General features: G+C 30.0%; 1 protein-coding gene across 1 annotated transcript; it reads right to left on the bottom strand.

Moving 5' to 3' along the window:
* Window positions 1-8,807: 8,807 nt before the first annotated feature.
* Calr (calreticulin) lies at window positions 8,808-14,345 on the bottom strand. The gene is made up of 4 exons (XM_065514960.1): window positions 14,164-14,345; window positions 13,995-14,099; window positions 13,433-13,905; window positions 8,808-9,459 (listed from the first exon to the last, which is right to left on the bottom strand). The coding sequence occupies exons 1-4, from the start codon at window positions 14,255-14,257 to the stop codon at window positions 8,926-8,928; spliced, it is 1,206 nt and encodes a 401-aa protein (XP_065371032.1). The 5' UTR covers window positions 14,258-14,345; the 3' UTR covers window positions 8,808-8,925.
* Between the last annotated feature and the right edge of the window lie 3,497 nt (window positions 14,346-17,842).

Here is a 17,842-nt window from a genome sequence, read left to right as displayed (position 1 = left end):
TCGTTCAACTTTCCGAGCTCTTTCCTGCATGATCCACAAATTTTCAATCGTTTTGACAGCGTAGGGAATTTTTTTAATAAGCCGTCGGAAATATTTCGCATATCTGATGATCTGTGCTTCATTTTGTTAAAGGGATTAAAACAAAAAGACGAATAAATTTCATTTTCAACCTTAGCCTTTTTAGAAGTCGTAGACATTTTGAATTTTAACGCTGTTTCTAAAAAACTGATTTCCGTATGTCTTCAGAACGTTTTAATGAATGAGTCTAAAATCTTTTATTAGGGTCAAGAAGTGCTTACATACTAAAGTACCTAGTTTAACCAAATGTTACAAATAATAATAAAAATAAACCACCATATAAATAACCTACCTGTCAACTTCTACCTCTCCACCCACTTCTTAAAGTCAAATGTCATAAAATAATAAATAAACTGGTACTTCGGAGAAGGGCCATAAAATATTTCCACTTGATTCCAAAAATTTGTTTCTGGGGCACCTGATATTTTAACAATGAAAATCACGTGCGCTGAAAACTACCTCTAGGATTGACTAAAAAAGCCGCAAGATACAAAACTCAGACAAATTTTGGGGGTGGAAAATTAATAGCGGTCGGCCTCATATTGCACCCCTCCAGTGGCTATTATCGGTCAGTTGTTGTGGTTTTTATTTTTAAGGTTTTAGAAACACTTACACACAAATATGAAAAAAATCAATTTAAAAACATTTGTCTTGAGTTACAAAACATTTATTTTGATAGATATCATACTTGCATCCCACTAAGCGACCAAAAAGGTTTTAAAGGAAAAGACCTAAGCTTTCTTTTGAGAAAAAAAAATTAATAAAAAAAGAGACCATTTTGGAAAAAAAAAGTCAAAAAGGTTTTTATTTTTTAAAAAAAAACTAAAAAATTGTATGTCTTGAGTTACAAAACATTTTTTTTATAGATATCCCACTCGCATCCCACTAAGCGACAAAAAGGGTGTTAAAGGAAAACACATAAGCTTTCTTCTGAGCAAAAAAAAAAATTAAAAAATGGGTCCATTTTTTTAAAAAAAGTCAACAAAGTTTTTGATTTTGCAAAAAAATTCAAAAATTTTAAATCTTGAGTTACAAAATATTTTTTTTGATAGATATCCCACTCGCATCCCACTAAGCGACCATATAGGTCGCTTAGGAAAAGACCTAAGCTTTCTTTTTTTGCACCCTATGTATCTTTTAAACCAATAAACATATAAACAAATTTTAAATCGCATTCTTTACTTTTCAAAAAATAAAAAATATAAGTTTGGTACTTTTTGGAAATTCGAACCCTTAAGGGATAAAAATTGTATTTATTTTTGGTACTTTTTCATAAAATATGTTTTTCTATAATTTGACATAGGCATACGAATATTTTATTATGAGCTCCCACCACGATACAGAAATTTATTTGAATTAAATTTTACCAAAGCAATGGGGATAAAAAAGGTACCAAAAAGGGGATAAAATCGGAAAAATCATTTTATTGAAATTATTAAGCCAATTTTGATAATTTTTTTAACACTGGTTCCTGGATTCATACAAAAATTAACTAACAGGGTGTTATTTGGAACTCGAGTTCCGAGGTGTATATTGGGCCAAATCCGGGTAAACAGTTTGGTACTTTTTTAAAACATATTTTTTCTTGGGCACATTAACACAGATTTTAATATTTTGAGACATGTCTGTAGCAAAAACAATTTTGGCAAAATGGAATATTTTTAAAGGTCGAACTTGAGGGGTGTTCGAGGAAGAAAAGGGAAATTGGTACTTTTCTCCTAATGGTACTTTTTTAATATTTTAAATTATTGCACTTATCGACATTAAAGTTAGCTGATTTGTATCTGAGTGAAGTTTGTGTTAGGCATAGGGTATAATATTTAGGTACCAAAATGTGTGAACAGAACTATAGGTACTTTTTTGTTCTTCTAATGGTAGTTTTTTGAAATTTCTATAACAATGGACTTAGAAACATGAAATTAAACATATATGGTCCTAAGTGAGTGAGAATTCTAGGGGGAGACTTTTTGGTACTTTTTCTTTATTGGAATGGTACTTTTTGTAATTTCTTCAACAATGAACCTAGAAACATAAAATAAAGCTTATATATAAACCGAGTGAGTAGGAAACCACAAGTGTGGGTTTTTTGGTACTTTTTCTATATTCTAATGGTACCTTTTTGAATTTTCTATAACTATGGACTTAGAAATATGAAATTAAGCATATATGGTCCTAAGTAAGTGAGAATTCTAGTGGGAGACTTTTTGGTACTTTTTCTTTATTCGATTGGTACTTTTTCACCAATGAACCTAGAAACATGAAATAAAGCTTATATGGAACCGAGTGAGTGGGAAACCACAATTGTGGGGTTTTTGGTACTTTTTCTATATTCTAATGGTACTTTTTTGAATTTTCTATAACAATGGACTTAGAGACATGAAATTAAGCATATATGGCCCTAAGTGAGTGAGAATTCTAGGGGGAGACTTTTTGGTACTTTTTCTTTATTCGAATGGTACTTTTTGTAATTTCTTCGCCAATGAACCTAAAAACATGATATTAAGCTTATACGGACCGGAGTGAGTCGGAATCTACAAGTGACTGCTTTTTGGTACTTTTTCTATATTCTAATGGTACTTTTTGAATTTTCTGTAATAATGGACATAGAAATATGAAGTTAAGCATATATGATTCTAAGTGAGTGAGAATTCTAAGGGGAGAGTTTTTGGTACTTTTTGTTTATTCTAATGGTACTTTTTTGAATTTTCTATAACAATGAACTTAGAAACATGAAATTAAGCATATATGGTCCTAAGTAAGTGAGAATTCTAGGGGGAGACTTTTTGGTACTTTTTCTTTAATCGAATCGTACTGTTTGTAATTTCTTCACCAATGAACCTAGAAACATGAAATAAAGCTTACATGGGCCCGAGTGGGTGGGAATCCACACGTGGTTGCTTTTTGATACTTTTTCTATATTATAATGGTACTTTTTGAATTTTCTACAATAAAGGACCTAGAAACATGAAATTAAGCGTATATGGTCCTATGTGAGTGAAAATTCAAGCGGATACTTCATGGTACTTTTTTTATTATAATGGTACTTTTTTTTAATTTTCTATAACAATGGACTTAGAAACATGAAATTAAGCATACACGGTCCTAAGTCAGTGAGAATTCTAGGGAGAGATTTTTGGTACTTTTTTTAATCGAATGGTACTTTTTGTAATTTCTTCACCAATGAACCTAGAAACATGAAATAAAGCTTACATGGGCCAGAGTGGGTGGGCATCTACAAGTGACTGCTTTTTGGTACTTTTTCTATATTATAATGGTACTTGGACCTAGAAATATGTAATTAAGCGTATATGGTCCTATGTGATTGAAAATTTAGCGGATACTTCATGGTACTTTTTCTTTATTATAATGGTACTTTTTTTAATTTTGTATAACAATGGACTTAGAAACATGAAATTAAGCATACACGGTCCTAAGTCAGTGAGAATTCTAGGGGGAGACTTTTTGGTACTTTTTCTCTATTCGAATGGTACTTTTTGTAATTTCTTCACCAATGAACCTAGAAACATGAAGTAAAGCTTATATGGACCGGAATGAGTGGGAATCCGGTCCATATAAGTACTTTTTGTATATTGTAGCGGTACTTTTTGAATTTTCTGTAATAATGGCCAAAAAAATATGAAATTAATCGTATATGTTCTAAAGTGAGTGAGAATTCCAGGGGGAGACTTTTTGGTACTTTTTCTTTATTCTAATGGCACTTTTTTGAATTTTTTATAACAATGAACTTAGAAACATGATATTAATCGTATATGTTCTAAAGTGAGTGAGAATTCTAGGGATAGACTTTTTGGTACTTTTTCTTTATTCGAATGGTACTTTTTGTAATTTCTTCACCAATTAACATAAAACCATGAAATTAAGCTTATATGGGAGTGAGTGGGAAACCACAAGTGGGGGCTTTTTGGTACTTTTTATATATTCTAATGGTACTTTATGAATTTTCTGTAATAATGGACATAGAAATATGAAATTAGGCGTCTATGGTCCCAAGTGAGTGGAAATTCAAGGCGCTTGGTACTTTTTCTTTGTTCTCATACGTACTTTTGTGAATTTACTATAATAATGGACCTAGCGTTTTCAAAAAACCAAAGAATTTCAAAACCGCGGTTTCGTTTTTTTTTTTTGGTTTTGTGATAATTTTTAAATATTAATTGTTATAGAAACAAAATTAGTTGATAATATAGGAAAGGCTATACAAATTTAAAATTCAAAATTGACGGGTTATGGTTTAGTGAATGCGAATTCAGAAGTGATAATCAATGGTACTATTTGTTTATTGCAATGGTACTTTTTGAATATTTTATAATAATTTTAGGCACACATGATTTTAAATGAATTTGAATTCACAAAAGGTGACTTCAGTGGTAACTTTCTTTTGCATTTTCTATAATAATGGACCCAGAAATATGAAATTAGACATTTACAATTAGATTCACTAAGGGAGACTTAATAGTACTATTTCATTCTTCTAATTGGGGTGGCGAAGCGCACCGGGTCTGCTAGTATGTAATAAGTTATATGGATAAAAAAAAACACCTGTTTGGCCAAAATGTCAAATTTTGACCTCCTATAACTCAGAGAGTTCTTGACCGATCTTGTTGAAAAAGAAGACATCGATTTCAAAAGTTGGTTCACTTGACGTGAAATGCCCCATATACATTTATTTATTAATTGAATTTTTAATGTTAATTGAATTTTTTATCCAACTAATGTACTATTGATACATGTATATATGTACATATTAATTGAATTTTGTAATTTTATTTGAATTTGTATTATTAATCGAAAATTGTAATATTAATTGAATTTTATATTATTGAATTGCATATTAAATTAAGTACTATATTATTGAATTGTTAGTATTTATAAATGCAGTAAAATAAGTACTACCTTAATATTTAAAACGTTAGTAATTAAGAAAATTTTAATGAAATGTTGCTAACGGTATGTTAGATATACATAAGAAATTCCAAAACATCTTCTGGTTTTGGAATTAAACCTAGGCTTCTTTATGAAAACTAAAACTTATAATTGTTCACTTATCACCTAGCAACAGAAGCCTTAAGTTGCATATTTTATATTCCCTCTTTTTTATATATTTTCTAAAATATACCCTGAAACCTTTATAACGTTAAAGAAAAATCTCTGGTTTTCTAATTCTATGTACTAAACACAATTGTACATATATTCCTCAATATATATGTACACATTAACTATACACTAATCCAATTTTACTTTTTCTTTATATTACCATAGTCTCATTAATTATACTCACTTTATGAGTGAATATAATTATTCATTTTCTCCCCAAAAGAAAAGTAGTCTTCAGCTAAATCAAGGAGAAAATTTATAATATAATTTGTTTCCCCATACAAATTATTTCAATGGGTATTTTTAACTCAGCGTCAAATTAAGAAAATCGGGAAGTAAAAATACACAATTATAAATAATATGGGTAGTGGCTTGGTTCAAGCCGTATATGTTATGAAAATAGACCGTTTTTAGAACAAAATTAGCCAATCGTGCTAAAAATCGTGTGATTGGTTCCAGAGAAGAATGACTTCCTCCAAAATGGCCCAAAAAAATCGTTGCTGATTTATTACGGAAAACGTGGGAAGTGGCTCGGTAGAAGCCATATATATTGTTACGAAATTGTACTTGAATTCAAATATAACGATTTTAACGGCTGATTTAAAGTTGCATAATGCTTTCAAATAGCAGTTCCCAAAATTTAACATATCTGTGGGCATTATTAACATTGAATAAAAGCTTTCAGTTGACCATTGATCGTAAGTTGGCAACGCTGTTTGCTGCGACCGTATATTCGAATTCGAATATTCAGTTAAAGAACATTGTAGAATGTACACCACAGATGGCGTATGTATTAGTAAGATCTAGTATATTCGAGCTTTGACAGTTAAAGAGCAATCTAGAGTGCAGATGGCAGTGTTATAAATAGTGGCAGAGGTTGCAGTCGTTAGTGAGTTTAACAGAAACGTTTTTCGAATAAACGTCAACTGAGTGCCGTGTTTTTCAAGTGAATTCGTGTACATTATAAAGTGTGTCTGTATTTCTGAGAATTTATAAACGTGTATAAAAAACATTGAGTGACTATTTAATTCTGTGGTTGTTGTACATTTTAAATAAATAAAGAGTTGTTACAATTTTCAAACATACAATTGCAATCAAAAGTATCCGCTTTATTTAAAGGAAATAAACAAACGTTTTGAAAAGGTTAAAACGTAACAATATTATCACTTTTGTTTCTAATAGCTAGATTTAAATTTACAAAATAGTAAACAAATTTACAATAAAAGATCTAAATGGTGTAAGACTGACCTTAAAAAAGCTCAAGCTTTCTCAGAATATTTGGAGACAACATTCCAACCTTTTTCATTTAATGATGATAGTGAAAAATTATGTTAATCAATTTTTGGATAGTGCTTGCCAAATGGATTTGCCTATCAGACAAAGAAGTAGAGCGAGAAATATCCATACTAAATGTCAAAAAAGCTCCAGGATATGATCAAATAGTAGCAAAGGACATAAAAATATTACCTAAAAAAGCAATACTCCTATTAACTTTTATTTACAATTCCATTTTAAGGCTAAATTGCTATCCATCACAATGGAAATGTTCGGAAATAATTACTGTGGCTAAACCCAATAAGCCCGAAAACAATATAAGTTCCTATAGACCAATTAGTTTATTGTGTACATTTTCAAAAATATTTCTGAAAAGACTTCAGCCAATTTTAGATATCAAAAACATTATTCCGGAATGTCAGTTTGGTTTTCGTCAACAACATGGAACGCCCGAACAATGCCATCGAATTGTTAACATAGTTCAAAATGCCTTAGAAAAACAGCAATATTGTTCTGCAGTTTTTTTGGACGTTGATAGAGTATGGCATCCTGGTCTTCTTTTTAAACTAAAATAACTTCTTCCTGCACCGTTTTATTTGCTTCTTAAATCATACTTAAGTGACCGTTATTAGTTAGTGATTTTTCAAAAAACTTTTTTTTTAAAAATTTTTTCGAACACCTATCCTAACGTGGTATGGGGGAATGTAGCCAAGACCTTCCTCTATCACACCCCGTTTTCCAATTTTTGGCACAAGGCCCCATTTTTAAACAATAGGCTAAAAAGTGGTTTGAGTGATTTTTTTGTATAAACGTTATTATTTGCTTTTGAAGCATACATAACATGAGTGTTCTTTAACATAAATTTTTTTTTAATATATAAATTAAAAATGTATTCATTTTATTTAATTTTTTATTATCATTTTAAATAAATTTTTAAATAAATTAAAAATTTAGTTAAAGTGACTGTAAAGTTTGTTAGAAAATGAATAAAAGTTTGTTAGAGGCCGAAAATCCTCTCCCATGCACAAAAATGAAGAAAAATGGGCATTCAATGTTGATTAATAGTTTATATAAATTAAATAGTAAATTCGTGTATTTAAACTTGCCAGCACTGAAAATTCAGTTTGTAAAGCAGAAACCACTCAATTCTCTGCTTCAAATTATTCTCAGAGTATTTTTTATTTACTCTCTTCAAAATGAGTGAAAACAAAAAAGTTTGTTCAAAAAGTTTGTTATTTTCACGGGTATACTTATTTGCAAGGCGAATTCATATAAGGTGACCTCATCCCTACAACAAGTACAACAATACAAAAACAACATACATTTTGTTTTTGCTTTCTTGCCCAATCTGTCAAAAAAACAGCTGTGTATAAAGCAAGGCGAATTTAATAATAAACTGGAATTTAACAACAAACCAGTGAAAGATTTATATTTATTTTTATTTATTGTTTTATTTCTTGTGGAGAATGGTAATATTATCGATGAAGAGTTCAAACGCGTGGTGAACAAAAGAAATTTAATATTAAACAGCGGAAACAAAGTGTTTAGAACAAATACGGGAGTGTGGCGAGAGATTTACTCGGCAAATTTCACTCCACTTCTTCCGACTTAGTTCATCTTTAGGTACGCGGAACAAAGTTCCACTTCCCTTTGGATATTTAAATTTACAATAAGTGCACACACGCATATTTTAAAATTGATTTTATTATTATTAATATCACTTTTTAAACTTTATGCTTTTTCTCACTTTTTAAATTTTTTGGCGCGCACTAGAAAGTAAACAACAAGCCAACAATTTTGACAGTTTGGGCAAAACAGCTGATGATCAGCTGGGCTAATGAGGTCACCTTATATGAATTCGCCTTGACTTATTTGTAATAGATTTTCAAACAGTGTTGTATTTACTGGCGTTTTTTGTAACGACGATACCACTTCTTAAAAAAGCCTGACTCGGCACAAAGTTGCCAAACACGATAAGGGTGAATGTTGTTCTTGTTTCTGTTATCCCTAACTGGACCGTATTTCAGTATTCTCTTTTTCTAAATCTTGACATACTTATCTATATTTTTTTATTACGGCTGGGAAGCCCATTTGATAGTAACATGAAATTCATTGAATATTTAAACCTTGTATTTATACTCTGCTATATTGTATTACTATGAAATATTCACCCTTATCGATTATTTTGGCCAAATTGGCTTTTTAATATAAAAATTAATAAGTGAACTGAATAAATGAAAATGAAAAATGAGTCCATTGAAGGGATTCATAATGGACTCATTGGAGACCCCGAAGAGTACGAAGTACACTACCCTTCTAAACTAATGAGAAACAGTCATATATTTTTTTTAGTAATAAATAAAAAATATTTTATTAAGTCTTTGTGAATTTTTCAAATACTAGCTAGATAATAAGCATTTGAATCTAAAGGTAATAGGATATATTCATATACATATGTTCTTATAATTCATCATGTTCGCTTGACTGTTCTTCTTCAGGTGAAATATCATCTTTATCATCTTCATCTTCGTCATCGTTTTTCTTATTTTCTTCTTCATCTTTTTTTCTTTGTTCTTCATCCTGAGCTTCCTTCATTTTTTTCTCACCTGCTTGAGTATTTTTGACTTCAGATGCAATTTTTGATGCTAACTCAGTATCGTCAGTAATTAGAATGTTATCAAAAATTGTGCCTGATTTAACTTGCCACAAATCAAATCCAATTGTGCACATTTCTTTGCGTAAATACAAGTTTGAATCAGGGGTATACTCAGGATTATCGATTTCTGGATGCTCCCATGCGCCCTTGTATTCAGGGTTATCAAGTTGTTTTGGTTGCCATTCTCCTTTGTATTCTGGATTATCTACCATTGGTGGTTCCCATTCTCCATCCATTTCATCGTCCCAATCTTCTGGCTTTGTAGCATCGGGATCAGGTATATGTTCTGGTTTATCCCAATCTTCTGGTTTCTTATCGTTAGGGTCAGCTATTGTTGGCTAAAAAATAAAAAAAATCATTAAATGAACATGTAGGGTCACTATTTTTACCATTACGAAATCGCGAACTTTTGAACAAACATAACAACAATAGATATTATGAATGCTGTAATTGATAGAATGTTCGCAATTTTGCAAGTGTTAAAGAATACAAAGAAGTGAATATAAATCGAAAATATCTAACTCAAACAATGTGTTCATAAATTTTAGAGTTCAAACTACATACTTCCAACACACTTCTGAAGCACATATCGCTACCTTAATATAGAAAGGCCCTAACTAATGTTTTCCTTACTTTACAGGAGAAGGAAATACCTTAATAAGACTTTGTTTTTGTAGTTGCGATTTTTTTAACACAGATTTTTATGGTCTTCAACCAATTTAATGTTGCGGCATTTTATTTTATCAATGGTGTTTTATGGGATTATCTATCGAAGTATGCAAAAAACTCAACTTTGTATGATTATGTATACTAAGGTAACGATATACAACACCGAAGGAAACCAATTTATATTTCACCATTAACACGATATCTAGTAATATGCTAACATATACTGTCTGTTAAAATAATTGTTTTTATCAGCTATTGCTTATTGTAGCCCGAATATACTTTCTTAAGTATTTATTAATTTTCAAAACTGCAATAGGTTTTTATAAAAGTATTCGAACTTTTTTTTTATCTCAATTAAATAATTTTGCTTACAAATATAACTTGTTGGTTGTAGGTATATTATATATGTACCAGAGAACGGATTGAAAACATTCACGTTTTCTGCCCATTCATAAATTCATTGCTATTGCATTGCCTTTAATCGACAATAACAAAAATATGCCGAGCTATGCGTAAACTCATTTTTTTTCTGATTGCCATATGAAAGAAACTAAAAAGATTCACACCATTCGTTAAGTATTCGTTGACATTTGTGTGTATACATTGTATGTAGTTTGTGAACATACAGAATCTTACGGAATTAGAATTTTAATTTGTTTTAATTAAAATGCATATAACATTGAAGTCGGTCATGATTTTTAAACAATTATTTTTCTGTTTAACATATACATTTATTGTTAGTCCAATAAAATAAAAATTGAGAAAATCGGGAAATATTTAGAAAATTTAATTTTAAAATGCAAATATCTCCTAAGCTATGAGATAATTGGTAGCTACGACGGTAGCTATGGTACTCGACAGACAAGGAGATTCTTTAAATGTAATTTTTTGGAAATCGGATCCCAAACGAAATAGGATCGTTTTAAAAATGTAACATACTCGAGGTTTCCTACTTTGAGGACCCCTGGCCGCGCATCTGGTGGACCCATGAGGTCGAAGCTCAAAACTTAAACTCGACAATATTCCCTCTTTGCGCACGTAAAATTTTATTAAAATCGGACTAAGCGTCTAGAAGTTACAGATTTATCTCCCTCTATTTTTTTCTATACCACTGTGCAACATTAATATGTTAAGTTAAACTTGTGTACGCGAATTTATAGATTCTATATCTATAGATTAGCCTTGGCATATACAATGATTCAAGACCATTTACACAAGATTGTTAATAGGGCTATGTTCATAAATAATTACCTCTCTAACTAGGTATAAAATAATACTTTCGAATGAAAAATAGCAATGTTATACGCGTTTTCGCTGACAATATACTGAGCAAAAGGTTGCGTTCGTAAATCAAATAATATTACATCGCTGCAGGATTATAACAGTTTAGCGTTCGAAAAAACATGTTTGCCACCATTGATTTACGTCAAACTTTTTTAATTCAAATTGTTGGCAGTGATACTGCAAATTTATGCAATAGTAGTTTACACTAGTGAATGGTATGAAAAGCTAATAATCGATTTTCGACTTTTCGATCAACAATTTCCGTTTCGATTTTTAAGTCGATTAATCGAACCCAATAATCGATTTTTTAATAATCGATCTGTACTTTTTTTAGCTATAGCAAATGACCACCTACATATGCTATAATTACGGATTTAAATCATATTTTGGAAGAATATTATAACTCCTTTATATTGATTTGCTCATTTTATAAAATGTAAATGTAACCACTTTTTATAAAAATTTCTTAAGTTTGAAAAAATATCACTTTAAAAAATGAGGTCCTCCATGAATATTTTCCGCTGTCATCTGAAGAATTATATATGAATTGTAAATTTTAAAGAAAGAAAAAAACGTACACAATACAAAAAATTTCGGAATTTTATTTTCGTTTTGATTAATCGTTATCAAAAATCGATTTCAGCATAAAAATCGGAGTATATAATCGATCACGAAAAAGTCGTTTTTAGACCATGAAAATCGATTTGCGACCATAATCGTAATCGATTTACCATTCACTAGTTTACACAGAAGATTTCGTTTCTGTTGAATATATGACGTGAAAAATTCATAATAGCTTGGTTATATTTCACTCGATATTCATGTTTTATACCTTGTTAGAGATACTATATTTTCTAGATGACAAGATTTATTTCAAACGTTTAAAATATATTATTTAAGCAGAAAAATTATTTAAGAAATAAAAAAATTACCATTATTTATAAATTTTACAACTTGCAATCGATTTCCGGTACGATTGTACATAAATTTTAGTTAATAATGATAGATAATAAGAATACTTGTAATATAAATTTAAGTAATCTAGAGTGTATTCATTTTAAAAGGTAATTGTGTACTGAATTTTTATATGTGTAATTCGTACAAACTAGTTTTATAAAAATGTTGGTGATATAATTATCATACATTTATTTTATGTATTTATGTTTAAGTATACTGACATCCCATGTATTTATGTTTAAGTATACTGACATCCCATATAACCTAGAATGTAGTCACTTTAAACGATGATTTTGCACTGCACTTTTGAAAATAGTTATTTTACCCAAAAGAAGTAATATATTGGTTTACAAGCAACACGTTATTGGACTGTCTATGATATGTCTTTTTAACTGACAATGTAAGGTCAATTAGTACTCGTACATGTTAAAATAACTAGTAATGTAGATGATCCATTAACATGATAGTTAGCTGAAACTATGTAACCGGTATGTGAATCCAATGGGTTAACTACTTCTGACCAGCTATCAGACAGCTATCCAAAAGGATTATTCACGTAGCTAGTTGTCACCCTAAATTATAGGTAAAATCACCAGTTCGGGAAAGTCTCCTAGAACTGCTGGGTGGTGAAAGTGAATAGAACACCAATACATATGAATAAAATTTTACGAATACATTCGTAAAGTTCGGTTTTTTCTTACAGTAGACTTAGGATTTATTGACAGCTTTTCTCCTGTTATTCTTTACATTTTGCAAAGAACGTACTACATGTATTTACATAAATAAAGAGATCTTCGTCCCACTAAAATTTGAATTTATTTTGGGTTTATTTATGTATTTTATATGGCTTAATATAAAAAAGGCGTAACTCAATTTTTTGTTACTTTACAGGAGAAGGAACAAGTTTTAATGCAATTTTTAATAAGAGACATCACATTTTATTTCTCATTTAAAATTTTTTTTTTATTTGAATGTAGTCATTTAAAATAACAATTTTTTCAGATATTTTAAAAAAAAAAATTAGTTACGCTTTTTTATATTAAGCCTTCGATATGTAGGTATTTCGGAGATATGCTGAATCAATTTATTTATGCATGGTGAAAATACCAAAAACACATTTCCTTAAGAAAATAAAATTGTATGTAAAAGCCGGTGATTTATATAAAAAAAGATAAAGTAATTCCTTTTTTTATATTTTTTTGTAAAAACAATTTTTTTATATGTAAAATATAAAGTTTTTGACTTAGGACTTTTGTAAAACAAATCACATCTACTGTAAATTAAGTACTTTTAATCGATGCTCCTAACTACGTGGTACTATAATTATTATAGATATTTAATATTTTAAGTGAGATAGGGAGCCCAATAAGTACAAAATTATCTTTGAAAATAATTACTTACCCTATCATCCCAATTTTCGGGTTTCTTTGCATTAGGATCTTTAATTTTCTTTGGTGCCAAGAAGTCCCAATCGTCTTCAAGATTTCCAGATTCAACCTTCTCATTATCAATTAATACTTCATATGTATTGTCGGGATTTACTACAAGAGTATAGAAATGAGAGTAGACGTCGTCTTTGCACCTTATATCTTTGTTAATTAAAAGGTTTTTGCCCTTGTAACTGAATATTACATGAACCTTTTTAGTGCCTGGTCCGCAAATATCTGGACCAAACATAATTTCATATGGGGATTCTCCATGCATGTCTTCCTGTTCTAGAGAACAATCAAAGAGTTTTACATAGCCACCACCACAATCAATATTTTGTTCATGTTTAACTGAAAATTGAATCACAAGTGGTTTATTTTCATTTGAAAATGGAGGGAACTTTCTCGAAGCGGCATAGAATCTGGCGTCCTGTGATGTCTGTATGCCTGTTTGGGAAAATATTTATTATAAATAGGTATACACATACATGCATTTGTTTGTATATTCAATGTACTAAATATAAAGTAAAACCAACCTTTATCAGCTTCCGCATCATTATAAAAACTTCCTGAACTCAAAACAAATTGACCGAATTCTTTTCCTGGATGTTTACTATATATCCAATTATCCTTCCAAGTATCTGAAAAATATGTATTATATGAAACATATGCAATACCACCGCAAACCTTTTATATTATAATTACCATCTACAAATCGCTCTTCCAAATATACAGATGAGTAGCAATAATTAAATATCGAAAATAGTGTAAACACTAATAAACTGTATTGAACCATCATATCTTTCTTTTGGAAACAGCCAAACTGAGCAACCTTTCCCACTAGAGTGATTCCTAAACTGTTGATGAATATTAACTAAAACTGAAAAAAAAAAAAAAAAAAAAAACAAATTAGATAAAAGCCAAACACGCGCTGCATTTTTATTGGTTGAAACTTTTGACCAATCAAATACTAGACGCGTTGCACATTCACAAAGTTTCCAAACACTTCCCATAAATAGTTGACAGTGTTGGTAATTTTTTTATTAATTTGTTCAACATGTAAACAGATGTAATCCAGTGTTGCCACTTCATGCTTAATTATATCGTCCCCTCAATAAAACAATATTGTATAAAGTGGCACAACAAATGCAACCCTGGTGCGGCAATCATGTGAATGCCTGAGAGGCAACCATGCACCAAACGTTGAAAATACACTAACAGAAGACAATTCGTGGCAACAGCCGCCGCAATTTTTTTTTATTTTTTTAGTGAACAAATCATTTCTTCACAAATAGATTAAAATTTGTTTTATTTATGTCACAGTTGCCGTATTCTAGAACAATCGTGTGACTGGAATGCGGCAATTATTGTCACTAAACTTTTTTGCGGCGATTTACGACAATACAATATATGTAAAATGAGGCAATCATGTGATTTCAGATAACTTAATTAAAACAATGGCCCATAATCATAGTCAAACACTAAAGTCGGTTCTTTTTAAAAACAACTTTAAAATAAAAACCTGCTTTTTTTAATTTGCAACCATAGTAAAAATTAACCCTATGTCTCCACGTAGCAATATTTATTGCTGCAATTGTCAGATTTGATTGCGTCAATGAAATTTGCGAGTGTAGAGACGGCAAATTGCCATATGTAGCAATCCATTGCGCAATGATTGCTCTACTGATTGCCTGAGCAATTATTGCTAAGCAATAAGCTGTCATTTCAGTTGTCATTAATGTAAAATTTCTTCTTTCTATGATTCGGTGTGATTAATTTATACATATTTAATTTATTTAAGTACCAAAAGTAAAAAAAAACAAAGAAATTAGTGAAAAAAATACAGAATATGGGCAAAATACAACACAGTTTTTCATAGAACTTCTCGCGTTGAAAATTTTGTATTTGTGACGAACGTTTTCTCCACCTAAAGCAATCAGCAATCACTCTGCTGTTGTTCTGCCGACGTTATTGCTTGTGCTTAGCAATAAAAATTGCTACGTGGAGACATAGGGTAAAGTACGTTTTAAATTGAACCGACTTTAACTGGGTGCCACCGCAAATGTAGAAAATGTTTTCATACAATATACAACAAAAAACAGACAAGTGGCAACGCTGAACAGCTGACATACAAATTTAAAAAAAAAATCCAAAAAACGTAAACAATAAAAGTAACCGGGACATCTAAAGAAAGTTGTTTGTTGTGGAAAAATGGAAAAGATAAGATTAATATCATAATTAGGATATTTTGGTACTAATTTTATTGATAACTGTTCAATAATTGCAAAATCTCTACCAATATCTTGTAACTTAAACATTTTTTACTTTGTGACGAACTTTTTACTCGGCGAAGAACAGAAAACCTAAGTCTGTTGTCAAAAACCTAATTCATGAGAATGTATTGCATGTATTTTGTATGTGTGTATGTGTGAAAATAGAGTAAATTTTCAATATATATTACACTCTCCTTCCGTTCTATGTGTTTATTCTATGGTTTCTACATTTATTGGTGCTCCCAAAGTAAATTAATAAAGTAGCGACAGTACTACAACAAATACAACATTTACAAAAACCACAAGCAATTTTGTTTTTGGTTTATAAAGTAGACTATTTTTGGTTTATAAAGCTGACTATTTTTTTTATTCAGTCTGAACTGTCAATTCACTTGTGGTTGTTGTGGCGAAAAATACAACAAGCACAAAAGCAAAAACAACAACAGGCAACTTTGACAGCTCAGACCTTAAACCAAAAACAAAATTGCTTGTGGTTTTTGTAAATGGATTTGTTGTATTACTGTCGCTACTTTATTAATTTACTTTGGCCATAATAGTTAGAACAAGGTATATTAATTATAAGGTAGTGTCATCGGCGAATTCAGAATACAGAGCGAATTGGTTATATTTTTTTATATGTAGTTTGACATTGTGCCTGCATTTGAAGGCGAATTGGCTGGCAGGGAAAAATGTCAAAAACAGCTCACAAATAAATCAAAGCGAATTTTTGTTAAACAAAAAATGTTTATAAATTTGAATCTGTTTGTTATTTAATTTGATGTTTTTAAAAATAAAACTAATTTCGTGTAGTATTATTATTGGTTTTAAAACATAAACGAATTTAACAGCAAAACAAAGTTTGGCATTTACAATTTTTTTTTTTCATGTATTTATTTGCAATCTATTTTTACAATAATAAGCAAATTTCTTAAAGATTAATATTAACATAGGTTTCAATCCCCATCGGGATTGAAACAACTCAAGAAATGTATTTATATACGTTTATAATCTATAAATATATATTTAAATATTTACAAAATTTGTTTAAAATAAAAATTATTACAATATTTACATATTTACAATAAGCTAGCTTCTGAAAGGTAGATCTAGAACATGGTGTCTTTTAAGTCTGTTTAACTCATCACTGTCATCAAGTAAGATAATTGCAAGTGGATTGGAATGATTACTAAGCCGGTCAAGGTATCTCGTACTAACGTTTCTGATTTTATTTTGGCTACGCTTAAGTCTTTATGAATGTTGTTGTTTGTTATAAACCATGGAGCATTAGCAATCATTCTGAGGGTTTTGGATTGATATCGTTGCAAAATTTCAATATTCGAGTTACTTGCAGTACCCCAGAGTTGTATTCCATATGTCCATATAGGCTTCAGTATAATTTTATAAAGTAAAACTTTGTTTTGTAGATTTAGCGTAGAATTTTTACCCAATAGCCAATACATACGTTTAGTTTTGAGGTCTAATTGTTGTTTTTTTGCCTTAAGCTAGGTACTCTGTTCAAAATTCCGTGCGAAATGCTGTCAAACTACATATAAAATATTTGGAATGAAATATATGCGAAATAATTTCGCAAAAGCAGTACTCTGTTTTTATTGTGGAAAACATGTGAAATACATCTGGCAACCTTATTTTTCCACACGAAATAACATAAGCAGCACTTCTTTCGCACGAAATTAAAACCACAGAATATACAGAAGTCTCAAATTTGACGTTTAAAAAACGCCAAATCAGATGTTAGGGCAGTTCTCATAAAAAGAGATAGCAATATATTTTGTACTACAATATCAGTAATGTGTTAAAGCAAAACGCTATATACAACACGAATTTGGTAGACAAAGAAATGTGAACAAAACAAACAAATAAATTTGTAAGACAATTTTTTCGTAGTCTGTGGCACAAAATTTTTTAAAATGGAAAATTATAAAAATGTGTGTATTGTTTACGTGTAAATTTAAATGAAACAAAATTCTTGGTTGTTTTTTACATTTGCAAAATAAAACTCCACATGTACAATTGCAATTAAAAGTGAAATATTACAAAAATAAATGATTGCATCAAACTAAATCGGAAAGAAATTGAATTATTGCGGCAGA

This window comes from Calliphora vicina, chromosome 1 (assembly GCF_958450345.1).
Source record: "Calliphora vicina chromosome 1, idCalVici1.1, whole genome shotgun sequence".
NCBI classification, from domain to species: domain Eukaryota; kingdom Metazoa; phylum Arthropoda; class Insecta; order Diptera; family Calliphoridae; genus Calliphora; species Calliphora vicina.
This window is presented reverse-complemented; position numbering and strand designations above follow the sequence as displayed.

Excerpts from the sequence above, each read along its gene's own strand:
- Calr (XM_065514960.1), bottom strand. The coding sequence starts at position 14,257 with ATGATGGTTCAATACAGTTTATTAGTGTTTACACTATTTTCGATATTT. Across the intron at positions 13,906-13,994 it reads TGATGCGGAAGCTGATAAAG|GCATACAGACATCACAGGAC; the intron begins GTTGGTTTTACT and ends TTTCCCAAACAG. Across the intron at positions 9,460-13,432 it reads CCGAAAATTGGGATGATAGG|CCAACAATAGCTGACCCTAA; the intron begins GTAAGTAATTAT and ends TTTATTTTTTAG.